General features: G+C 46.4%; 1 protein-coding gene across 1 annotated transcript in view; it reads left to right on the top strand.

Moving 5' to 3' along the window:
- The window catches only part of Prkch (protein kinase C eta), a 198938-nt gene that overhangs the window by 86987 nt on the left and 85144 nt on the right, over positions 1 to 26807 (top strand). The window contains exons 3-6 of the mRNA XM_032907939.1: positions 18016 to 18166; positions 19526 to 19560; positions 23051 to 23139; positions 24733 to 24862. Coding sequence (XP_032763830.1) covers positions 18016 to 18166; positions 19526 to 19560; positions 23051 to 23139; positions 24733 to 24862 — 405 coding nt within the window. The remainder of the gene's footprint in view (positions 1 to 18015; positions 18167 to 19525; positions 19561 to 23050; positions 23140 to 24732; positions 24863 to 26807) is intronic.

A 26807-nucleotide genomic window follows, 5' to 3' on the forward strand; every position in this document is an offset into this window, starting at 1 on the left:
TCATTGCTGCTTCATAACTGTAATTTTGGTAGCGTTATGAATCATCGTGTGAATATCTGATATTCTGGGTATCTGATATGTAACCCTGTGGGGGTTTTGACCCACACAGGTTGAGAACTGCTTGCTGCTCCTGAAGCTGGCTAGGTGCTGTTCCCTCCCAGCCACTTTGAGCGTGGCTCTCAGGGGCCACCCTGGCAATTTGCCACACACCTCGCCACCCCTGCTCTGGAAACTAAGGCTGAGAAAGCATTGTTATGGTCTCTTCTCCAGAGGGAAACTAAAACCCACAGCCAATTCCGCTAAGTGACCACGTGTCACTGAAAAGACAGGCTGGGAGAAGAAGGTAGGGAGGGAATCAGCCGCTTAGAGGATCTCTGTCAACCTCCCTGCTTTGCAAACTCAATCTAACCCTACTTGGCAGCATCGCCTCGTCATTAGATTGGTGGCTACTGAGTTGTCTTAAGGATGTGCCCCTCATCATAGCGATTTGTTCAGCTGCAGGTGAAGGTCTCATGTTCAGATGGCTGTGTTTTAGTTTTCTGAAAGACCGCATGACTGTATTAGTTAGCCTGGAGATGCAGAACAAAGGAGTGAGCAGTGCTCGCTGACTCTGCGTGGGCATCTGTGGCCCTACTGAGAAACCCACTCCCTTGGGTCCCACAGAGGCTTCCCATTCCTGGAACAGCCAGTGGTAGCATGCCTCCAGTATCATCGGCAGTCCTTCCTGGTGTCTTAGATCGCCAGAAAGGAGCTCACATGCATGGCTTGGGTTGGAACAGGCAAAAGGCCTGACCTCCCTCACCTCCAGCCACAGCTCGCTCTGGCCTTCGATGGAGGGAGATGGCTGCAAGTGTGAAACAGAACCTGGTCTGAGTTCTGATTGGCTTGCATCTCTGGTGTGGATCGTTGCTATGAGACGAGTTACCTCACCAGGTGAACTGGAGGGAGACTTGGCAAAGGTTAGCACTGCTCTTGTTAGCTTTTAGTCGTCATTGTCTAGCAGTTAGGTTTCCAAATGACCAAGTACACAGTTGGTTTGTTTTGAAAGACGAGTGGAGTTCCGGGGGTTCTTTGCTCTCCCATGATTCCCTGTAAGGGATGTCATGTCCTGAGCTTTGCATCATCAAAATACGCAGTTATTTGTAGGTGATACTGGTGGAAGTACTACAACCAGACATTGTTAAATTCACCAGAAGCTGAGTGTAGCGGGATGGCTAGCCCCGAGATTAGAGGGGCTTCAGCAGAAGGACCGCAAGTCTAAAGCCAGCCTGGGCTACATAATGAGGCTTTGAATAAAAATCAAAGATCAAGCTGGGTTTGGTGGGATACGTTTTTAATCCCAGCGTCAGGTGGATCCTTGTGTTTGAGGCCAGCCTGGTCTATACTGTGAGTTCCAGGACAGTCAGGGCCACATAGTGAAACCTTAAAAACACAGTAACAAACAAGCAAACAAACGAAAAACCCAAAACCCCCAAACACACACACACCACACAGAAATACAACAGAGATTCAGCGGATTTGGTTATAGTAGAAGAGGATAGTCCTACATTTTTTTTTCTCAACTCAATACACGTGAAAACAATTACACGTGATCTTGCCTAGTCGTTTCTAACCAGCCCTTTGATAATGGTCTTTCCTTGGCCTCATCTTGTCAGAACTTGGAGAACAAGGCAAGTCTGCTGTAGAGACCTGTCGGGGTCTCCCTGTGCCCTGTGGAGCCTCACACTTCTCTGGTTCTAGCCTGAAACTGTAAAACGTAAAGAATCTCATGCTACTTCTCTATCATACACGACACAGTCTGGTCAGAGCAAAAGGCGTGTAAGGACCTGAGTGTGTCCGGCTCTCCTACACTCCCACGCCCATTTACTGCCTCATGCAAGCACGAATTCATTAATTCACCCATTCATTCACACCTGTGTTACCGTGGGTGCCAGGGATGCAGCCATCTGCCCGCTCCTTCTAGTCTAAGCAGGAAAGTGTGTTGCTGCTCAAGAAGGGTGGGTAGCCTTGCTTCTGTGGGAGCTGTGAGGAGGACAGTCAGACTCTGACTGAAAGTAGTCAAACCCCGAGGCCTCTCTGAAGTTGGTCCTTTGATTAACAAGCAGGTGGGAGGGTAAGGGAGGAGGTAAGGGGAGCAGGGATCAGAGCTGATGTGGACACCAGGCCTGGCCCGGCTGGGTGAGCAACAAGGTTTCATTATAACACGGCCCGCTGCAGATACAGAGTTTGGAAGATGTTTCCCCAAGACCTGAAAGGCAGTCATTTGGTGTAGGAGCTTGGCAGGGTACAGGTTGCTGAAAAAAAACCTCTGGGCTTTTCCTGTTCCTGGTGACACCCCAAAACTTTAGATCCAATTTAGGCATCGCCTACTCTAAATGTATTGAAGATTCCTGGACAATACCTGGGCTTCTTCTCATGTCTGCTAGCACTCTGGCCGTGTAGACTGGAGATAAGACAACATTTGCTTTTGATCTGTTTACTGACTTGTGTGCCCTTCCTCCTGGATCGCTGGTTCTCAGGACTTAGCATGTGGATTCTTGGTTTACACCTCACCGAGAGATTGAGCCTTGGAATCTCTGGTCACTGGCAGACATGTTCCAGTAAGCTGGGGGCTTATTGAAGGCCCTGCTGTTTTACATATGTGCGTGCACACATAAGCGTGTGCACAAGCTCACAGGAGCTCGTGTGCTTTCTCACAGGAATGAGATAAGAGCTCTTGAAATGAGTATAATCTACAGAGACACTATTAGTGGTAGTCGGACAGTCTCTGATACAGATGTTGGGAGGCTAAAACCTATCACATGTAGGTCTTGCCTGCAAGAGTATCCTGCAAGAGTATTGTCATCTTGTGCGGCTAAAGGCTAAAGTACACAGGTAACGAACGCACACATGCACAGAGTGTGAAGGCTGTACAGAGCCCTCGCTCAGCACAGAAAAGCATTGGAACTGAGGAGAGAGACAAGAGGAGCAGGAGAGAGTGCTGTTGGCTGTGAAGCTCTGTGGAGACCCGAGGGTGAGGAAGTGCTTGTGGGAGGTTTGGTTTGGGGAAGGTGAGAAGCCATGCCAGTTGAGTGGGAAGTGAGTAGAAGCCCAGCAGGTGGTGGGCATTAAGCAAGGAGCACATCACAAGTTTGGGGCTGTCTTTTAGAAGGGGATGCTGGGCTAGGTTTTGAAGGGCCTTCCTTGTCTTAATTTTCTATTGCTGTGATAGGATGCTGCTACTGAAGCAGTGTGAAAACAAGCAGTTTATTTAAGGCTTATGGCTTCCAGAGGCTTAGAGTCTGTCTTAGGGTTTTACCGCTTTGAACAGATACCATGACCAAGACAAGTCTTATAAGGACAACATTTAATTGGGTCTGGCTTACACACAGTTCCGTCTATTAACATCAAGGCAGGAACATGGCAGCATCCAGGCAGGCATGGTGCAGGAGTAGCTGAGAGTTCTACATCTTCATCTGAAGGCTGCTAGCAGAATTTTGGCTTCCAGGCAACTAGAATAAAGTTCTTAAAGCCCACACCCACAGAGACACACTTACTCCAACAAGGCCACATCTTCAAATAGTGCCATTCTTTGGGCCAAGCATATACAAACTATGACAAAGTCCATGATCATTATGTTGGGGAGCCTGGCAGCAGGCAGGTAGGCATGGTGCAGGAGCGGTAGCTGAGAGTCAAGATATAACCATGAGTTAGAGAGAGAGAGAGAGAGAGAGAGAGAGAGAGAGAGAGAGAGAGAGAGAGAGAGTTGAGTTCTTTCAACAAGGCCACACCTCCTAATCCTTCCTAAACAGTTCTACCAACTGGGGACCAAATGACTATAAAGCACCTGGCAAGGAGGCATTCTCATTTGAAGCACCACGGGTCTTAAATGAAAGACCATATGTACCACATTCATGAGTTTAATCCTTGATCCCAGGTCCAGGCACCTAGCAAAACAGGTATTTTTCATCTAAGGCAGTCAGCATGTGTTCCTCTTTCTGGGAGGCCACCCTTGACTCCCAGGCCACTGGGAAGTAGCCCATGGAGCAACTGGGACAGTTTCATTTGTGCTTTGCTGTGGTTGCTCAGGGGAGTGTTTACGTGTCCCTGCCTCTGTGTGCTCGCTCGCGCGCGCGCACACACACACACACACACACACACACACACACACACACACACAGCCACTCTGACAGTCTGTTTCCCTTTCTGGGCCAGCACCTTCCATGCACACATCCAGACAGCCGAAACTGTAATCACCTTAGTTATTGATTCTAATGACAGTTCCTAACTGCAAGGCGCAGGGCTAAGATAAAGCTTGCAGATTGCAGCCAACGCGGCAGAAGCAAGACTGAACCAATTCCTTCACCCACACTATTTGCATGAGGGCTCTCCTCGGAATAGCCCTTCAACCCGGGGAAAGCCTTTTTTTTTTTTTGTTTCACACAGTAGTTTATTCTGTGAGGAGCCCAGTTGTGTTTTGTGTTTGCTGCAGATAGGGGAGGGTGACAGTCCCCTGTCACTCATCCTCTTAGGTGAAGAGGCTGTACCTTACTTTAAAGTAGTTTCTGTTCAGAATGTCTTCTCTTCAGTGGCAGTGAGAAGCAAGGCACCCCATGTCTTTGATAACAGAGGAATTTTATCAGAAGAAAACACGGCAAATTGTCCTGTGACAGGATTGGACTCTTTCCTCTCTCGTGAGTCAGGGCACACTCCTGATGGAAGTGGATGAGGAAGTGGGGACGTGCGGGCCCTTGTCGAGAGCAGAGGCAGCTTCCCTCTGGAAGTGTCAGTTTATCACCGGACCACGGAACCCGGCTTTGCTCTGATTTGAGCAGACAGTTCTGTTTATGGCTGACTCTTTGCAAAGGTCATTTGATACATGGTCAGCTTAATTTTGACATCTGTGTCCATCTCTAACTTTGCCCTGACATACTAAATCTTCCAGGGGCAGGTCTCAGTTTGGATAAGTGAGACATTTCAGTGTCTGTGAGGCACAGACGCTAATCCAGTCCCTACCGGTGTGGTTCTGAGACTCAAGGGTTGGCTACATGACCTTGTTAGAAATGTTTTTCTTTTCTTCTCTTCTCTTTTCTTTTCTTTTCTTTTCTTTTCTTTTCTTTTCTTTTCTTTTCTTTCCTTTTCTTTCCCCTACCTTGCTTTCTCTATATGTTTTTAAACCTCTTTTCAGAGAAGGAGGCAGGCCAGCTTTCCGAAGCCCTGGTTTCATCCTTTTATTGCTTAGATATTTTAAGGGACCCTGAATGGGGTGGTCCATGTCCCATGTGGTATTCGAGAACAAAGGTTGAAACCGTATTCTTTTTACTTTTAAACACAGGGCCTCATACAGGCTAAGCGAGCGCTCTCCCACCGAGCTGTATTTCCGGCCCTCTTTTTAACCTTTTCTTTTGACACACGGTCTGGCTAAATCGCCTCTGCTGGCCTTGAACTCCCTCTGTTGCTCAGACAGGCCTTGAACTTACACTCATTGTAACAGATTGAGAGGATACAAAACCATAGACCTTAGTTCTGACCTGCAAGACGCCTAAAATAAACATCTTTAAGAACAAAAGGCACAGAAAGTGCACAGGCAGCTGAGAGTGTGCTAGAGTGGGGGGCTGTGAATGGATGCTGCCCTACAGCCCAAGGAACGGGGAGACAAGGAGGCCTATGCCGCCCAGCTAAAGCAGGATGGGATTCTCTCTTAATTACCTCAGATCGCCCCTCCCCCTAGTTTTACAGGAGTTTCCAGTTGGTGTGGGGAATAGAGGGCGACACAAAAGGCTCCACTCCCTCTGCATCACGTGAAGCCGCTCCTGTTTTCTCGTTGAGTGCGAATCCGAAGCTGAAGTCAAGCTTGGGGCCAGGAAGAGCGCTGTCTTTGCTGTGTCCCTGCATCGGATGGCTGTGTTTACATTAAGTCTGTAAGCTCTGAGTGATGGGTCAGATAGAAGCTTGTAGTACGGAGTCAACTCTGTTTCTCACGGCACATGGTGACTGACTGTAAACGCTCGACGTCCAGAAGGCCCACATTCCTCTGCTGGTTTTGATCTCTGTCATCAAAGATGAGGCTGGATATTTTTTTAAGGCCGTCTGCACAATAGCTTCGTGCCTCCTTCCAACACAAAGGCAAGAAGAGGTCACGCCCAGAGTTGCTCCTTGTAGAGCCTCTGGGGTCCTGGAATGTGTGTCCCCTGGACTCTTCCACAGTCGGCTAGCTACTGTGACAGTTGCTGCAGTCGGGGCTGTTGTCAGTTAATTAGGAACTTGATAATGAGGCTAACAAGATTCATCCGAAAGAGGCCAGGAGAATAAAAAGGCTGTACTCTCTCGCTGGAACTGTAAACAGAAAGTCATGTGGGTGATCTTTTGAAGGCATTGAAACTTTACATCTTACGCTGTGTTATCTTATTTAACGAGAAGTTTTATTTAAAAAAACTTTTTTCCTGTATATTTTGGCCCAGATAATCTTATATTTGTGGGAATTTAAAGCTCAGTATAGCATAAGTGAAAAGTAGACACACTCTCTTACTTTCTTGCCACCTTTCCATTCAGTCTGTTTTTTTTCTTTTTTCTTTTTTTTTTCTTTTTGGAGCTGGGGACCGAACCCAGGGCCTCGTGCTTGCTAGGCAAGCGCTCTACCGCTGAGCTAAATCCCCAACCCCCAGTCTGTGTGTCTTAGCCAGGGAATATTCTGTTGAATTCCATGGAACCAATGTAAAGACATGTTTCTTTTCTCAATAGAAAAAAAAAAAAAGGTTCCCAAGTAAGTCACGGTTCAAATGAAAGAGAACTGTTTCTTTAGGTTTGAAAAGACATTTTTGTCTGACCAAGAACTACTAAACACGTGGGGTGGTGCTCAGTGTGCTTAGGAATTCAGGAAGTGCTCATTAAACACCTACTATGACAGCGCTACAACACGGATGATGAAAATACTCACACACCAAATCTTCCCGAGACCGGGACGTGCCAGACTTTTTCACTTTTTGCAAAAACAGCACAGCCCTGAAAGACAGTGCCGTGGCTTCTCCAGAAGCAAGCGGAGATCTGCCCCGTGAGCTGGCAGTTCTCATCCTAGAAGGATGAAAGCAAACCTCCTTGAACTGGAAACTGCCAAGCCAAGGCGCACTTCGGGACAACTGACGGAGTGAGGTGTACAGAACGGGTGTGAGCACAGCACCTTCAGAGGGGTTCCAGGTGGGCTGAGACAGCACGTGACCCTCTCGTCTCAGACTCTGCACAAAACACTATTTACGTTAGAAGTAAATGCTGTCCATCAGTTTACTTTTAAAACCCTGCTATGCAATAAATACAGTATATTCTCTGGTGAAACCGACCTCCCTCCATTATGTGGTCCATCCTGGTAGTATTTTCTGGTGTTCAGGACCTCCGCATTTCTTGTGCTTAGTGTTTGGCCGTGAATTTTTTAGAGAACTTTCCTACCAGTATGTTTTACTAATTCCGTTTCCCTTTTCTCTACTGGTTTGTAAAATAGAACCTCAGTAACAGGATCTGCATGGAAGCTTAATGTGTCTGCAATGAATTCTAAAGCTCAGGGTTGCAGGCCCTACTTAGAGCAATTTATTGAGCGTAGTTAGCCTGCTTCTTTCTCCTGGCTTATGTGCAAGCGTTTGGTATTTTGGTTTTAATTTTTTGCCGTTTGAAATTTCATTGAATGTCATCGATACCTTTCTCTACCTTTGTTTATATCTATCTACATATCTATAATTCTAGATCAACATTTTTAAGGAGCATAGATCTTTGAGGACCATCTCTCACGTTTTGAAGTGTTTACGTAGTGAAGGCATGTGGTCATGAGCCATCTTTACTTTGCCCTCGTTCTTAGCAGCTAGTTTTGCTAGTTACACAGACTCAAAGAATGAGGAAAAAGAAAACCCACCCGCTGATCACTTAGCTCAGCCTTTTCTGTTTCTAGGGAACCTTGCCAGTCAGCTCAGAGGCAACATGTGACATGTATAGGATTCCTTTTGCCCACAATTCAGTTTCATCCAGAGTATTGCCTCTGTTCAACGTTGTAACTTCATATCAGGACTCACAACATTTGTCCTATCATCCAATGGGATTACCTCTTAGGGCTTCTATTGCTATGATAAAACACCATGACCAAAAGCAACTTGGGGAGGAAAGGTTTTATTTCATGGAGGGAAGTGAGGGCAGGAACTCAAAGCAATAACCTGGAGTCAGGGACTGATGCAGAGGCCCTGGAGCCGTGCTGCTGACTGGCTTGCCTCCCATGGCTTGCCCAGCCTGCTTTGTTACCCTATCCAGTACGACCTTTCCAAGGGTAGTGCTATTGCCAGTGAGTTGGTCCCACCCATGTTAATCTCCTCTTACACTTGTAGGTAGCGCTGAGCTTTGAGCATGCAATGTCCTTCTTGTCTCTTGCATAGTTTGCTTTTTCAAATAGGATTTAGTATATCCAGGTTCTCCTCTTGGGTCAATGACCTCTCCGTCCTTGGGTATCTGACTAAGTTGAGAACTAGGCATGAGTTCCCTTGGACCTTCCTTAAGTCCAATTTAGACAGTTTTTGGTTTCACCCAAGGTACCACTATTGCACTTCTGGGGAGACCTTGTTGGGCCAGTTGCCCTGGTCACAGGCTTCACAGATGGGTAGAGTATTGACTGTCTTTCTCCTTTGGCAGCTTGTGTAGCTCCTTCAGTTACTGTGAGAGCTAAAGTTCTCAAAGCTTCTACTCGATGCCATAGACTAAGCTAAGGCGATAGCAGAGAAGGACCCTTTAGAATGATGAACTTGAATAGGATCCATTTCTGGTAGCACCAGCCTAAGGACACTGGGTCACCGAGGAGGGAATTTCATCCAGACACCTATTTTCATTAGAAGTTAAGTGTCCCTGTCAAACCTTTATTTATACCACAAACCCAAAACACCAGCATGCTTAATTCTTAAAATCTTTTAAATTTAATTTGGTTATTGTTTAATTCAAGCAGTCATATAATTGCTAAGAAACATCAGAAGTCCCAGCTTGGCAGCCAAGACGTATGCTTTTCATTTTTTAGCTTCTGAGAGGGAGTGACCAAATAATATAAATGACGTTGGATTACAGGAAGCATCTCTTTGCCTGTTGTTTTTTAATTATTAATTTAAAAAAATTAGCTGATGTTTAAATCCCTTGGGAGCGTTGCAGAGAACTGACTGTGTGACCTCTTTACTTTCAGTGAAAGGCTTCGTATCAGTGATTCCAGTGAACAGGGTTGATTTTTAAAGTCCTGGTGGACCAGCCATGGGAGACAGTGAAGATGGGGACGCAGTGGAATTTCCAGCAGTGCAACTGGAGAAGGAAGTGACTGGGCAGCTGTCTCCATGGCTAATGCCCAGTAGGGTTTTCTAAATCATCTACCCAGAACTTGGGAGCTTTGAAAGGACCTTAGGAAGCTACAAGTGGAAAAGTAGGGGGTGGGGGTGGGGCTGAAAGGGAAATGGAATAAGCCAAACGAATGGGCAGGAAACACATGTTTATCTGGAAAAGATTTTGGTTGGACACTTTGTTTGTGTAAGAATCTTTTTTGCGTGTGAGGAAGGAAGACCAACCTGGGGTTGGAGGCTGAGGTGGGGGTGGAGTGAGTCCCTAAGTTTCAAGCGAAAGAGAAAAACAGATTCCAGGCGGCCAGAAGCCTGGCTTCCATGGGGAGGGGTGTGCTCGTACTGTGGAATCACTTCAGTTGGGATGTGTGTTTGTTGTGTGAGAGTTGATGAGTCTGTGGTAGCTTCAGTGTTAACATCAGCCATTAAAAAATGATGTGGAGAGATTTGGGTGGGGGCTAAAAGGGACTGGGTGGCACCATTAATTTAAGACTGTGACTGTCGTGTATGTATTTGGCATGTTTACCAAGACATTTGGTGGCTATATGTATAGTAAGGATTAGGATGACTTTATTGTTTTTTAAAATTTTATATTTTTTTATCTGTTTTCATTTTATGTTTTGCCTGCATGTGTGTCTGTCTGTCTGTCTAGTGTGTGCCTGGTCCCTGTATAAGGCAGAAGACGGTGTGAGATCCCTTGTAACAGGACTTAGGGGATGCTGTAAGCCACTGTGTGGGTGCTGGGAGTCTCCAGCCCCACGGGAGTCGTTTGGGCACCTCTCCCTCTTTTAAAGTCAGTAGCATCTCGCTGTGTAGCTCTGGCTGTCTTGGAACTTACTGTGTAGACCAGGCTGGACCAGGCTGGCTTTGAACTCACAGGGATCTGCCTGCCTCTGCCTCCCTAGTGTTGGGATTAAAGATGTGTGCGACTAAGCCTGGCTTTAGGCTAACTTTGTAATAGTCTGTGAACCGTGCACATTTCCCATAGTGCTATCTTTCTAAACAGGAACAGCAACAACGAACACAGCGTCATTCACTTTCATACAATGTTTAAAAAGTTGTGGGGACAGGAGCTTGGGGAGGGTCATTTTCTCCCAGTGAAGTTTTGTAACAAAACGCAAGGAAAATATCCGGATAATTGAAAAATGCTTACCTTTTGAGCAGATAAAACCAGCATACAGTGATCTAACTTGAACCCAAGATGACCGTACTATGCTATTTTGGGAAATGTTTTAGATAAAATAATACTGAGAGTAACAGTGAGATGCGCCCTTAATTGAGCCACTCCAGACTTGATAGAAGAGAAACATTCCCCTACCATTCCGCAACCTAGTGGTAATCCAGTGAAGAACTCTCCTTTTAAATAAGAAGGCCAGAGAAGGGATAACAGCAGATTTACTTATGAGTGAAATCAATTCAGGGAAAATGAAGTATTTACAGAATCACAGCAAGAAGGCAGGAAATTTTTACATTTTCTTTTATATGACAAGAACCATAGGATTCTTATACCTGATAATAAAAGACAGAAGGGAATGTATGTGGTTAAATCGTTTGTGCAGAAGCACTGCGTATCTTAATAATTGAAAGTTATTATTGGGAAAATGTTCTAATGTTTAAACTCCATTTCACAAACAGTTTAAAGAAGCATACAGGATATACACATAAATTATACATATATAATATATATACATACTGTATGTATGTATATACGATATACTGCATATGTATAATTAATATAAAATTAACATATGATAACATACCTGTTGCATGAATATATATGTGAATGTATATAAATGTATGCAAACATACATGTGAATATATAATATAAAGGAATCAGGTCTTTCAATTTGTTCCTGGAATTTCTGGCATACTCCCTTTTACCAGAAAGAAGCAGGACCTGCTCGTAAGTTAATGAACTTCTAATGGCACTCGCCAGCTAGAGAGCAGAAACCTAGTTTCTTCATCCCTCCCTCGAGCTTTGCTTGTACCTTGTGATTCCCCACCAAGTGTTGAGCCTCATTGCCCAAGATGGAGACCTGTCAGCAGTGTTAGTAGTGGGCTCCTTTTCCTTCTGTATCTTTCTCCTGCAGTCTTCTGTTGTTCTGGGAACTTTTTCCCAAGTGACCTCCAGTTGACTCTTGATACATGCAAGAGATTATTGGCTTTAGGATCCCTCACAGATATCAAAGTCTAGGTGACAGCAAAGTCTCTGAATATGAAATGCATAGTATTTGTGTCGTGTATATTTTGAAAAATCTCCAGATTACTCGTAATACTAAATACAACGCAAGTATAATGCACTTGTCACACTATGGTAAATGAGAGAGCTTGTTCAGTGGAGATGTTCGATGGAAAGTCTTCTTGATCTGAAGTTGCTTGAATTTGAGGATTGAGAAAGTACAGCTACACAGGGCTGATGACACTTGCCACTTAAGTCCTTGTCTTGAGCCCTTGTGCCTATGATGGTGGATTCTGACAGAACAGAGCAGAGACCAGCAAACAGCCAGCGAAGGCTCTGAAGACATCACCCGGATCTCTGGGTGACTCTGAGGGTAAAGGAACTGGTACTGCTGAGGACAGTGACAGTGTTGAAGAAAGTCCAGTCTGATAAATGCAAGTTTTAGGCCACTTAGAGATACATTGAGGGATGCTAAGTAGCCACAGAGAAGGTGTAGCCAGAATGTACATTTGGGAATCGCCGGTCTACAGGCAACCGTGAAAAGCCAAGGGAACGGAGAAAGTATGAGTTGTTACAGAGAAGAATGGGCATCCAGAAAGTCCAGAAGTCTTCTCTCCAGTGGGAGATAAGAACAAATGAAGGGGACTGAGACTTGCAGAGTAAGAGGACCTGGGGCTGTGGATAGAGCAGAGTTTTCTTCTAGAAGTCCTGAGAAGCAAGGGCTTGTACTCTGGAGTTGTATTAAAACCCTGAGGTAAGGAAGAAAAGGAGATGAGGAGGAGGAGGAGGGGGAGGTAGGAGTCGAGGGTGTCTTCTCAACCCTGGTGAGAGGTTCCCCCATGGCTCTTCATGAAACTTTGGTGCCATCTCAGAGTGTCACAGCTAGTTAAGTTCTGACCTACTTCCTGCTACCAAGGAATGCTGCAGGGACATCGAGTCCACTCACTGGTGGGGTGCACCATGGTTAATCCAACTTGGGAGAGCCAGTCTAGTAACAAGCCTGCTTCTCCAGGCTCCCTTTGCATTGGTGGCTGGCCTGTCCCACCCTCAGAATGCTGGGCCTTTGTATGGATCAGTCTTCCTCAGAGGAGCCAGGTCCTTTGGAAACCCGAATGCAGCTCCTGAGAGCTAGCGTTACCCAAGGAGTCTAATGGCATCAACCAAACTTGGAAGTTGTCGGTCAGACAGTTAAACTCCTTTAGAGAACTTAGAAGACCCTGTTTTTCAATACCTCTGCTGGGACTTTGCTGCCATTTAAAAAGGCATAGACCTCCATGCCATCTTGGGCACTGGCAGTGACAGAAGTTCCTGGAAGCTGGGCACTATATTAATTCAGCAAATTCTCACTCCTCTCCTCCAAGCAACTGCTAGTCCCAGCACCTCTATGCAGCACAGTAGAGGACAAGATACGCATCTCCCATGATTCCTTCTTCACTCCTGCTGAAGGCACCCACCCACGCGTGGTGTATATGGGTAAAGACTCACTTAAATGTGTGCTTTGTACACATCTAGCCTGTCTCTGTGCATATCAGCGTTGCCTCAAACAGGGTTCACCCGTCTTCATGCACACCGTGCTTTCTGTAAACAGTCCCGTGATCAGACAGTGGCTTATGCTGTGAGTTTAGAAACACAGAGGAAAAGTCTCCTTCCCACTGGGTGTCGTCCCACTCCCTACCAGAGATGTGTTTTGGGAGCGTATGATGCCTTTTGGTTTTGTCATGATTCGTAACTTGGCTAATTGGTCAACTCGAAGGTTTTCTGGTTTGTTTTGCTTCCATACACTACAAATGATAAAACAATTCTCTTGAGAAAAAAGAGAGCGAGACCTCGGCTGGTGTTACTCAGTAGTTCAACAGCAGTAACCAGAATCTGGCCCCTTCTCTGATGTCATTGGCTGCTTGACCCCACTTAACCTTCCTGTTAGTTTCTGAGTTTCCAGAAAATGTATTACTTCCCAGGGATACCAGGAAACTCTGTGTGAATGCAGAGCACACAGAGAAAGAAAGTTAGGAATTGTGAGCATTGCTCTTGCCCTGTATCTGAATGCTCCCCAAGCGTTTCCAAATAAAAACCTCACACCAGGTTAGTGAGACAAACGACTTCTGAGGGTGCAGACGTTACCTTTTCTGAGGTAAAGTTAAAGCTGAATTAAAGAGATATCAGAGCTCCGTGTTCCCTCAGTGAAGCCTCGTGTGACGTGAGTTTTAGTGCAGAACAGCGTTTTACAAATAAGCTCTTACCATGGGGTTACATGGTGGTTCCTAGGTGTGAACACCAGGCAGTCCTCAAAACTGTGTTCAGGTTAGCAATCAGGTTTGCAACGCTGAAGACTCGTCAAGAAAGGTTCCTTTTCACGCAATGACAGGTCTGCCCTGCACCCTGTCCAGGTAATGGCTGCCCACAGTCAACTCCTGGAGGGACATAGCAGGGCTGCAAGTCTGCTGACCCCTGGAGACTGGAATGTTCATCTCCTCGCTGGGACTCAGAGCCAGCTTCCTATTTATTTAAGATGCCCTGGGCACTTGGGAGCCAAGCAGAACTTGCAATGCAAGTTTTAGCTGCAAAGCAGGTTAGGGTTGCCCAACGTGTCTGACTAAAATATGATTTGAAAGATTTCTAAAAGCCCCGGTGGCGTGAGCCGCAGTCAGGATTAGGTAGTCTTTTACAGCCCTTTAAATTCCAACCTAAGTAAACAGAAAAGCCCTCCAAGCAATGAGGAAGCCTGCTCTGTCCTCTCAGTTTGTGAAGTGGGGTGCCAGTCTACAGTGGGAGAGTTCTCTCTCCCCTTCCTGTTCATAACGTCCGTCAAGAGAATGCCACTGCGGGTAGTGCAGACCCCAAAGTCTTTGTGTCCAAATGTCTTGTGGATTCCTGGGTGTGTATGTGGGTTGGGAATGTGTGTGTGCATGCACACGAGCATGCATGTGCACCTTTGCCTTTGAAATAAAAAGACACACATAGGAAAGACTGCAGGAAAGAGTGAGTGTAGTGCAGGCAGAGTCCCTGTGGATTCAGGACCTGCAGAAGCCTGGTTGAAGCACATGGTTGAAGCATAGAAGAGATTGGGGTACACTCTTCTGGCTGCCATGGTGCAGCCGGGGAGCATTTTACCTGCCTGAGGATTTGACGGAGCCTTCTGAGTTCTGGAGCAGGCAAGATAAAGAAAACAGAGAGAGGTATTCTGGAAAGGGTGGAAGACCAGAGCAGCATAGAGGACAGCAATTGATTCTGCTTAGATTTCCTGGTTAGAAGGAATCTGGAAAGTTCCCAGTTCACGCTACAACGCTGCAGACAGCCGTTGAGCAAACAAAAAGGATTTAATTCATGAAATATTAAAGAAAATGCAGCCGAGCTGACCTTTTAGCCCATCTTTGTAGTAGTAAAGGAGTAAATGAAGAGGTCCTCAGTAATTAGACTCCTACAGAGAATTTAATTTGTGTGTAGGTATGGTAAGTGTTTAGTAGTAATTCAGTGCACATCCTGCTTTGGCCATAGCTGAGTTGTGTCTCAGGCTGATGATCACGACTAAGTGGTGATGCCTTCGGCTTCACAGTTGTCATCTGCCTCCCAGGGAACCTTAGAGCCTGGTCACTCGGGGATTCCCGAGAGACTTTTGGTAGTGTAGTAAGGAAGAAGTCGGGTGACTTCTGTCCTTAGGTAGCCATTCCCCAACATTGTAGCTGTTGTAGGTGTAGAACCTGGCAGAAGTATGGCTTCTATAACCATTATCCTCACAGGGTGCAGGGCAGTGCTATATTTTATCTCCTTGAGGCAGAAAACATGAGAGAGAAATAGATTAGGCAGTACTGCAGAGACTGCAAATTCCTCACCTAGAGTAGCTGTGATTTTACCTGTGTTTGGGCCTCTGAATGCAGTGGACTTTTATCCAAATTCATTTTGGCTTTTCTCGCATTTTCTTCTTCAGACTGCCTAATGTAGACTATACTTCCCCTCTGTCTGCTATTAGCGCATGTTGGTGTATAAAACAGAGTCTCCTTACGTCATTTCTATGCACAACTATAAGACACTTGGGATGTACTGACCCCTTCCGCGACTCACACTCATTACTAGTAGTGTCCCTTTTGTGTCCATGTGTTTTTAGATTATTTTAAATGTAAGAATTTTTAAAATTTTAGGGTCTTGCTTTGTTGCCCAGATGTTCCTCCGTGGTCTGGGCTCAAGCAGACCTCTTCCTTCAACCTCCAGCGTACCTGGGACCATAGGTGTCCCTTAGCACCTAGCTGACCCAGCTTCTCCTGGAAAAGGTTGTAGTACTTATACCTAAATTCACTGTGTGTTCTTGCTTACTGGCATATTTTTTATATAAAGCCAAAAGTCCTTTGAGTGGATTGCCGAATATAAGAAAGTATACATTTAAACTTTGAAAGGTATTAGTCCTCACCCCTAAATCGTTCTGAAATAGCTTCCGTTTTTAATGCCGTGACTGTTGCTTCGTGCTGAGTGCTTTGAAAGCGTTCGTCATTACCCGTTCCTGGACAGCGCTAGGAAGCCAGTGCTGCCTGTCTGGTACATAGGCGTGCTGAGGCTTTGTACCAAGAATATTCCATACATCCTGGACAGTTCAGGACCCCAGTTTATCCTCCTACCAACAGCTGTGAGCACACACACAAGTCTCTTCATATTTATGAATGTAAAGGTAGAGCATGATTTAGTTTTGTTCTTAAGGCCTATCACACACAGGATTTGACGTCTGCACATGCGTGTTGGCCGTCTGTACAGTTTTAAAATTCTTTTATAATCTCTGCCTTATTTTTTACAAGATTGTTCACTTGTTTTCCTACTGGTTCCTTCAAGTTCCTCCCTCTCTCCTTCCCTCCCTCTCTTCCTCCCCCTCATTCCCTAGGGTCTAGGGTATTCTATCAGTTGCTTTCCCATCAAGCTGTATCTCTAGTCCTCTTTTTAACCTTTTATTTGGGGTCAGGATCTCACTAACTAGCCCAGATTAGGTTTGAATTCACCCTATACCCTAGGCTGGTCTTGAACTTGTGAACCTCCTGGCTCAAGCTTCCAACTAGCTAGATTTCAGGCCTGTGCCACTATGACAGACAGGCTGATTTCTATATGTCTTATGTAGTAACCCTCTCCCTTGTATTACAAGCCACTTTTCTCTTTAGTTTCTTCCTATCAACTATTTGCTGTGTGTGTTTTGCCAAGCAGAACTTTACATTTCTGATTGTGAATCTGTTCATCTTTTAAGGCATGAAGGGTTGGCTACCCTTCTTCTGTCCTAGGAGTATAATCTTTTCTATGCTTTCTTACATTTCTACAATTCCTTAATTATATTTATTTGAGATAGACTCAATTGGGTTTTGTCACTTTGACAGGAACCTAGACATAACAAGGAAGAGATAATTTGAAATAAAATGCCTCCAGAAGGCAAGTTTATAGAGCATTTTTTTGATTAGTGATGCGGGAGGGCCTAGCCCATTGTGGGTGGGGCCACCCCTGGACAGGTGGTTTTAGATGGAATCAGAAAGCAGACTGTGCAAGCCATGAGGAGCAAGCCAGTAAGCAGCACCCTCCATGGCCTCTGCCTTCAGCTCCTGCCTCCAGGTTCCTCCCCTGTTTGCGTGCCTGCCCTGGCTTCCCTCAGGAATAGAGTGTGACCTTAGCTGGAGCAAACCATTTTCTCCCCAAGTAGCTTTCAGTCATGGTGTTCTATCATATTAATAGACACCCTAACTAAAATCATTTTATACACTGAGAACAGTTCCAGCCAGACAGCAAACTCTGGTGTCCTGCTACACCAGAGGGTGATGTCGTTAATAATCTTGTGTCATATTAACCACCTAGCTGTAAGAAGGGTTTTGAATGTTCTCATCATGAAGAAATAGCTGAGATTATGGGTAATCTATGCATACTCTGTCGAGCAGCTCCCCGGGAATAAACTATATCGAAGCATGGTTCTATGATCCATAGAGTCGCTCACTGTCTGTCAGTCCTCTAGTCTAGATTTTAAAAATCATTATTATTAAAAATCACTATCCTCCTCTAGTTTCTTACATTTTCTTTATACCAGCTATTTATTTCAGAAGCATCCTGAGGATGTAAGCTGGCTTTACATGTCATATCTCTGCACATGTTGGGGAAAGCCTAGTTAGTATGATGACATGGAAAACACCACTATGCTGCACGGTTTGCAAGGACTTCAGATTAGAAGCCACTCTTTCTATCTATCAGATTGGAAAAATTCGAACCCATCACAGGTTACTTTCACCTAATCCAGATTGACATCGGAGGGTCCCAGATGAGTCAACCCCCCCATCTCGGTTGTGGGGCTGGCAGAAGTGAGGACTAAATTGGTTAACCAAAGAACCCCAGAGTTCCTCCCATTTCTACCCCTACTCCTCCAGAGCTCAGATTACAGACCTGTGTTATTATGCCCAAGCTTTTTAAGAGGGCCCAGGGGATTTGAACTCTGGTCCTGATGCTTGTGTGATGAGTACTTCATAAACCACATCCTCGCCCCATGCTTTCCTTTCTTGTAACACACAGCCACTCTCCAGAGAGACCGCATCTTCAAGCATTTTACCAGGAAGCGCCAACGGGCTATGCGAAGGAGAGTCCATCAAGTCAACGGACACAAGTTCATGGCCACATACCTGAGGCAGCCCACCTACTGCTCTCACTGCCGGGAGTTCATCTGGTGAGATGTCCTGCTTCCCCCTGCTTCCCCCAGCCCCATCCCTGGTCTTGCTGTTAGAGGCTTCTTTGGCTCCTGTGTGGGTTTCAGGAGAAAAACGTATGGATGAGTAGGACCATTCTTCAGATCTGACTTTTACCTCCTTGGTCCATATGTTGACCCTCTTTGAGCGAGTTTAATCCCACTACTAAAGTAAAACAACAAAACTAAGTAATTTTCCGACCCAAATCTTAGATATTGTTCCGTATACTGGTTACTTCATTGAAGATGCTAATGAATGCAAAGGCATGAATCAGAGAGAGAAGCCAATCAATTGATAAATTAGAAAACCTGGCTGAGGAGAAAGGAAATTAACAGTATTGCTTCACAGAAGGTATGGATCATGTGATCAGTTATGGGCACTAATTGTGGTGAGAAAGCCTAATTCTCAGACACACGGCATATAGTGGAAGGCCATAGTGTCTAGTGGTCCTCTATCACAGTCTAACCTCAGGAATCAGGAACCGATGTAATTGAAGGTTGAGAAATTCTAAAGACTTGGGGCAATGTCCTAGAAGATGTAAGCCTGAGCAAGCAGTGGCAAGTCTATAGCAGAAAATAAATGAGCGATAATTACCTTCAGAGCGAGTAGAGGGTGAGCACACTTATGGTATCTGTAAACAGAAGTGCAACCCCCAACCCCAACACACACGCATGCACGCACGCGCGCGCGCGCGCGCACACACACACACACACACACACACACACACACACACACACACTGTCTATCATAGAGCACATCAGGGTGAGTCATAAATCAAGCTATGGGCACAAAGGAGATGGTGGCGCCATGTCTGCCCCCCTGTGGACTTCAGCGGGAGGTGCACAGATAAGACAAGGGATAGTGCCAGGGCCAGGTTAGCAGCAGCAGCAGCAGCAGCAGCAGCAGCAGCAGCAGCAGCAGCAGCAGCAGCAGCAGCAGCAGCAGCAGCAGCATGTGTGTGTTTTTTTTGTGTGTGTGTGTGTATTCAATGTGTGTGTGACAATGTGTGTGTGTGTGAATAAACTCCTGGCTGAGTTGAGCCTCCTCCACATGGCTTGCCTTTCACTAAGGATTTAGGAGACAGCTGAAGGTAAGAGGACCTGGAACGCTCATCACCTCCTGTTTATATCACCAGGAGCGTCTAATCCATCAGCCAGTGTTCTTTGTGCCTCCTGGTAGTAAACAAGGGCTCAGAACAGCACACTGTCCATGCCTCTTCCCCGAAGAGGTGTTTTTCATAAGGGACCAGAGAACACACTTCTTCTCGAGAACTATAATTATAGATGTTATTGCAAAACCATTTGACTGACAGTCATTTTTTTCCCTTTTGTCTTGAACAGGGGAGTATTTGGGAAACAGGGTTATCAATGCCAAGGTAAGAAAAACATGTTTACGACCATGTCTAATTGTGTTTCTTTGTGAAAATGTGATATTACCCGCAGAAAACAGGCCAGGCTACCTCCCATCCATACCGTGAGAACTCTGTACGTCACATGGCACCTGTGTGGCACTCTAGTTCTTACCAGATGTTTTTGACAATAGAGAGGGAATCTGTTCATTTAGAAAGTCAGGACACCCAGAAGAGCTTTGCAGCTTAAAGTTCGCTCTTCAGGAACCCAAGAGGGCTACGCAGGAGTACCAAGGTGTGCGAGGGTGAGCATGCCCTTGAGTCTTGAAGACAAAGTCTTGGTTTTCACGTTGCACTGTTGACAAAGTGAGAAGTCTCGTGCTGTGTGCATGTCACCTGCCTAGGGAATGGATGTGCTTGTCCAAATTCGCTTTATCTTCTTAGCTTTCTGGTTCTAGAATAAGAAACGAGGAACTGGAGATTTGGTTCGGTGGTTAAGAGCACCTGTTGCTCTTGCAGAGGACACAGGGTTAAGTCTTGAGCACCCACGGGGCTGCTCACAGTGTGCCACTCCACTTTAGGATATGATGCCCTCTTCTGGCCTCTAGGGGTACTACCTGCTTACGGTACAAAATATACACACAGGCCAAACACCATAAACATAAAATACAAATTAAATACATTTTTAAAATGAGATATTAGCATGTACCAGGCCATGGTCTTGATACCTAGCCCAACAAACGAACGAACGAATGAATGAATGAATGAATGAATGAGTGAATATGAGAAAAAAATCCACAATTAAATATAGTTCATTTTCACAATTCTAAGGTAAAATCAACTTAACATTCTTGCAGACTTAAAATTAAGTAAAGTCAAAGCATGAGAGCGGCGTGGGCTGGGTCCACTTCGCCTTTCACGGAGCTCCCTTTCTGATGGCCTGAGTGTGGTCAGTCTGTACCTGTAGCGTTGGGCATCTTGACCTTCACTCTGCCGGTGACTGGTAACGGCACCATGTATCTGCAGAGCTAGTCTGCGTGTAAGTAAGGAAAATCCTCCTTCTGTTCTGGAGGAAGCAAGGCAATGTGTTTTTCCACGTAGGAGAACCGATCGAGACATACTCTTGAATCTAATTTTTGCTTTCATGGATGAAAAGTTCCACAGAATTGTCAAAGTTAGGGAAAGAGAGCATGTAAATTAACATAGCGGTTGTAACTGACCTGCAAATGCAAATTCAGCCCCAAGTGAGCAGATAACTCTCAAGGTAGGTTGATAACGGCTTTTAGCCCGGACCTGTCTAATATAGGGGTGTGCCCTCTAGTGATAGATCCATCGTATACATTCCTATATAGATTGAGACGCTCTAGATACACTTGGGTCTAACAGATTAAAATGTATGACTTCAAGGTAAGTCTGTTGTGGTTTTTTTCTCTCAGCATAATGCTGGGACATTTGAGGGCTGACTTTGAGTGGGGCACCTGCTCTTTAAAGAACAGGAAAAAACATTAGTCAGGAGGCACAGAAGGTTTTGTTTGCATCTCACCGAAGGGCATAAAACCCAACCCCTGGTAGGGTAGGTCCTGCCCACCCTCATCAGAAGCACAGAGTGGTGTTTCAGACAAGCAGACATGAGGCTGAAGAAATGGTCAGAGCTAGAAAGGCCGGGTGCAGTGGTAACCAGGCCAGTTCTCCAGAAAGACATGTTTGTGGTTGGCGTGTACATACATGTACATACAGTGGGCAGGAAGGCCTGTGAGAACAAGGCCCTTGGACCACACCGGAAGTAGACAAGCCTACTGTTGAAGCTGCTCTTCTGGTCATTGCTAGTCAGGCAGAAAAGCAGTGAGGCTTTGGTTGATTTAAACAGCACTGTCACAATGTGATCAAACTGACATTCACGGAATGACCAGCCAGCAGCAGCAGACAAACACATTCTTGCTAAGCTCACATGGAACATTTACCAACAGAAAACACACAGGCTCAGCAGGGAGGAGGCTGTTCCTATGCAGCCTGAGAACCTGAAGCTGAACCCAGGATTCCACTAGGTGGCAGGAGCAATTCAGAGCTGTCCTGTGGCTGGTACACACACACACACACACACACACACACACACACACACACACACACTTATTCACACACTCTTATATACACTCATACACACACTCCTACAACACACACTCCTACACACTTACACACACACTTACACTCCTATATACACGTGCATACACACTTATACACACTCTTAAAACACACACACTCACACACACACCTCCTACACACACACATACACACAAAAAAAAACACACACAAACACTTATTCACACACTCTTATACACACTCATACACACACACTCCTACAACACACACACTCATACACACTCACACACACACTTACACTCCTACACACACATGTGCACACACACTTATACACACTCTCACAACACATACACTCACACACACACTTACACTCCTACACACACATGTACACACACACTCCTACACACACTTACAACACATACACACTCACACACACACTTACACTCCTACACACACTTACACACGTGCACACACACTTATACACACACTCTTACAATACACTCACACACACACACACACACACATGCACACACGCACACATGCACACATACACGCACATGCACCTTGAACTCACAGATCTCCACCTGCCTCTGCCTCCCAAGTGCTGGGATTAAATTCACTGCCATCGCGTCCAACTACTTGCTCATTCTATATACTCTGAGCCTTGATAAGGCTGAAAATGGGAAAGCCTCGTGTTGGAGGTCTAAATAATTCAGGCAGCTGTTGAGCCATTCTGCAAATGTTTATTCAGTCGCCTATTCAGCACCCGGCAGTATGCAGGGAATTCTGGGCAGGCCTCAGCCCCATGTGGAAGATTTGAGGTAGGAGGCAGTCTGAGGAGCTGTAGGAAATCAGAGGAGAGGCAGTTTTGGGTCTAGAGAGGGGCAGATACAGGATATTTTCTTGGGTGAGACATTCTTAGGGTTTTATCTTGTCATAAGTGTTAGACGCAATTACCAGGCGAGTGGGCTGTCTTAGACAGAGAGGCAGAGAAAGACCATATGGTCAGTTTTTATTGAATCAGATAGATCTCAGAGGAGAATCATGTCAAGTAGCATGGGTGGCCTCCGAGGGGTCTGGAACCCTGCTGGGTTTAAACACCGTTGATGGAAGTGAGTCGTCCCCAGAAGCGTTCAGGTGTGGAGCAGATATGACCAGGGTCATTCTGTGAAAAGGTTCCTCTAAGGGTGGGTGCAGGATGGGATGCAGTGGGGAAGGACAGGGTGGCAGACGGCTTGAACGTAAACAAAGGCCTTGCTAGCACGGTGTCAGCAGATGGAGGAAGGATGGGGGCATTGCCTGCAGGATGTGGCCAGGCATCCGAGCCAAGTTTCTGGCATGGGCAGCTTTCGTTGACTGCTGCAACTGGCTGTCCTGGGAGCCTCTGATAAATGTGTAATTGCTGGATTTAATTTCCCAGTGTGCACCTGCGTCGTCCATAAACGCTGCCATCACCTAATTGTTACAGCCTGCACTTGCCAAAACAATATTAACAAAGTGGATGCCAAGGTAAGAGTGCTGGTTTGCTGACTAAGCACCATTCTCCCTGACACCCCCCCCCATTCCTCCCTACTCACCCCTCCCCACAGCCCTCCCATAGTCCTTAGGATGCCTAATGGTGCTGCTGGGATCTGTATTTCTGTTCTTTTGTAGTCTGACCTCACTTTGCATAGCAGTCACTTTGCCTCACTTCCACACAGTGCCTACCCAGAACGACCCATACTAACATGGCTAGTAGCTCATAACTACCCATAGTAACCTGTACTAACAGGAGAAAGGGGGTTACTTTGACTCGTGATTTTAGACGCTTCAGACTGTCAGAAAGGGGAGAGCTCTACAGACCAGAATCATTCCCAGCAGAGTAGAGGAGACGCTGAGCCTGAAACTTAGGGCCGTGGGGTATTGCCTGCAAAATTCTGTCACCCAGAATGGACTTTTTAAAAAAGCTAGATCCCACCTCTCAGTGACTCTGTAGCCATGCTAAATGACACCACTGGCTGGGGACCCTTGAATTCTGAACATAAGCTTGTGAGAAATACTTAGCATTCAGAGTCTGACGCCTTGCAGGGACCCAATCAGTGTTCAGCTCAGCGAGCTGCATGTACCACTTGCACTGTTCTAGAGAGGATTCTGGTTGCGGGAAGAGGCCTGAGCTTGTAGAGCATCTGGCCTGGTTCCATTAGTGATCCCCTCTCAGCCCAGGCCTGATCCACAGCCTCTGTGTGCATCAGTCTGAAATACCAGTGCCTCACTCGTGTGTATCAGCAGCAGTTAAACAGAATTGTCGAGTGTGTCGGCTGTGCATAACGCTTGCTAAGCAAAGAGACACCAGACCTCCTTCAGCCCCCGTAGGGACTCCAGGGAAAGGTCCATGTGTGTGTTTCCGTTGCATTTCCCTGGGATGGGCACATGTTCTAAATTCCAGAGGGAGAAAGCAGGGGGAGTGTTGCTGACCCGGAGTGGACTTGCAGACGCTTGGGAAAGTGCAGCTTGGGGACTCATGTCAGTGAGCATGTGTGATAGGGAAACACACAGGGAGATAGGAACCTCGGCTCATAAAGGAAAGAGGCCAGGAAAGTCCAGAGAGGAGCAGTCATGGTCCTACCCTTCCTCGTGCTGCACCTGTAGTTTTTCCTTCAATTTGTGATGCTGACCAGAGAGCATTATGGAGAGGAGGAACATGAGAAGTGACACAGAAGAGGCCATTACATCGGCACTCATGTCATCTACATGCAAATGCCAGACAATTGCTGGAAGGGCTGAGTGAGGTGGCCACTGCTGGGTCACTGTGGAATGGTTTCATTCTGCGACCCCGGGTCTTCTGTGTGACGCAGAGAGCATTGTGATGCCAATATAAAAGATGAAGGAAATGTTAATATCTCCTTTTGTCTTCAAATGGTGAATGGCCCAACACGTACCTGTATCTTAGTCCTGTCTGATTCATTAACAAAATGCGCTAAGACCCCAATAGCAGGAACTGAGTATAGTAAAATAATATACCCAGCTCGGGTGTCATCATAATCCTCATCATTGCCACACTGCCACCCAGGTCATCACAAAAGACATTGCTTCTAGAGCTGAGATGTCCCCCTCTTCCCCCAGATCGCAGAGCAGCGGTTTGGCATCAACATCCCACACAAGTTCAACGTTCACAACTACAAGGTGCCCACATTCTGCGACCACTGTGGCTCCCTGCTCTGGGGGATAATGCGACAAGGACTTCAGTGTAAAAGTAAGGAGCACTGGCTTTCTCCTCTGTGACAGCATCGTACTGTAAGCCTTTGAAGCTCTGTGGGTTCATAATATGACCTGGGGCCAATGGTTTACATATTAATACCTGAGTTTTGTCGGTTGGGCTGGAGTACATGTAAAGAGAACCGTGTCGGGCCCCTAAAATAATATAGATTAAACTAGATGTTAAATCTCAAGACCTACCGTGCTAGTTGTCAGCTGAGTGTATGCTTTTAAGAGGCATTTGAAAGAGGGATCTGAAAATGGCCTCCCTGAGGGAGGGGAGGTGGGAGGAGGTACGGGTGAATGGCCAGAAGAGAAGGTTTGGGTTTTAAGTAAGAATTGGCTCTCACCAGAAGCAGGCAGTAGTTGAGTCGTCGCATTGGCAGGAGCTGTGTGGGTTGTCTGCAAGAGTCCTGTGATGTGACTGAAGGAGCTGGCAGGGCAAAGAGCGAGAGCCGAGGCTTTGATGGTGGCTGGCACCTCACCAACTTCACCCAGCGCTGTTGGGAGCTCTTGGCTTTTCAAAGGCTACTTGTGGGGTGAAGGCCAGCGCCTGTTTTGTTAGGGGTTGTAGAGCTATTGGCCTGGAGTCCTTTCCCATCAGTATGTGATCATCTGGCTTTCTTGGGGTGCACCTGAAGCCTTGGGAGACACACACTAGGATGACAACTTTTGTTGTCTGTCTGGGACAGTTAAACTGTCTTGTCAACAAAAAGAACCGAATTCTAGCAAGGCGTAGTGACTTGTGCCCCTAACCCCAACACCCTAGGAGGACCCTCAAGGGTTGGTCTACATAGGGAGGTGCAGAGCGGCCTCAGGTACAGAGTAAGGAGAAAACCAACATAGACAGCACATCTCTCGGCCCCTGTAGCATCGTCTCTCATTCACCGGCAACAGCGGCAAGCCGAAGTGAAGCAGCATCTTGGCCGAGGGGTTGCTTGAACCGCTTCCGGCTAGGAGACAGATCCATGCATGAGGCTCCTCTGCGTCCCTCTGTCCCCAGGTACCCAAAGGCAGCAGACCTGCGGTGGCTTGGTTCCTGTGACTTTTGTTTGTATTGTCACAGGGTTTTTCTAGAGGCCTTTGCAGTTCGTCTCTCTCCGTACCAATCAATTTCCGGTGGAGCTAATGGAGCTCAAGCTTCAGGGCCTCTCTGCCTCTCGCGGCATTCTTTTTATAGAGAAAGCTTCCCAAATGACAAACTCAATCCCCATAGCGTCTAGATCGTTCCATGCCTCCAAAGATGGAGTGACTTCATCAAAGAGACATTTGTCCCACATGGCTTCAGCCGGGCCTTCCATCAGCAGGACCCACTTCAAGAAACATGGCAGTAGTCTATTTCCACAGACTAAACCTCGGAGCTGTCGTGGTCACGGGAGCTTCACAGATACATGAATCGTGGCTCACTTCCCCAAATGTCATTTACCCTGACCTTCAAACACTTTAAAGTTTGCTCTCGTTTATTTCCTTCCCTGTAAAACAGTTAGAACCACAGCCCTACTAGATATGCTCTGTGGGCTATGAGTATCACCCAGCCACCGCAGAACCCAGAAAGAAGCTGCACAGACCCTTCAGAAACCCCTTCCCACCTTGTTTGAACAGTGGCCAAGCTGCAGCCTGGAGACTGCTGCCTTAATTCACTGGCGAGAGGGAGTGAAGTCAGTTAGCAGGATTCTAATCGCCTGTGATTGTCTCTGAGAGGAGCATCCTCATCTCTGTTTCGTATCTTGCCGCCAGAGCAGCAGGGACTGTTACACGTGATCCAGATGAGTCTATCCCATCAAGCCTCGGTGGGGAGAGCAGAAATCTGTTACTTGAAGCCCGCTATTCTTTCCTGTTTGAGGATTTCTGCCTCTGCACACATCAGAAGTAGACAAAAGTGTCAGGGCTTGTTCTAAGCGCGAGTTTGATCTCAGGAGGTCACGTTGCCAGCCCCCACCGTC

This window comes from Rattus rattus, chromosome 7, assembly GCF_011064425.1.
Source record: "Rattus rattus isolate New Zealand chromosome 7, Rrattus_CSIRO_v1, whole genome shotgun sequence".
Classification (NCBI taxonomy): domain Eukaryota; kingdom Metazoa; phylum Chordata; class Mammalia; order Rodentia; family Muridae; genus Rattus; species Rattus rattus.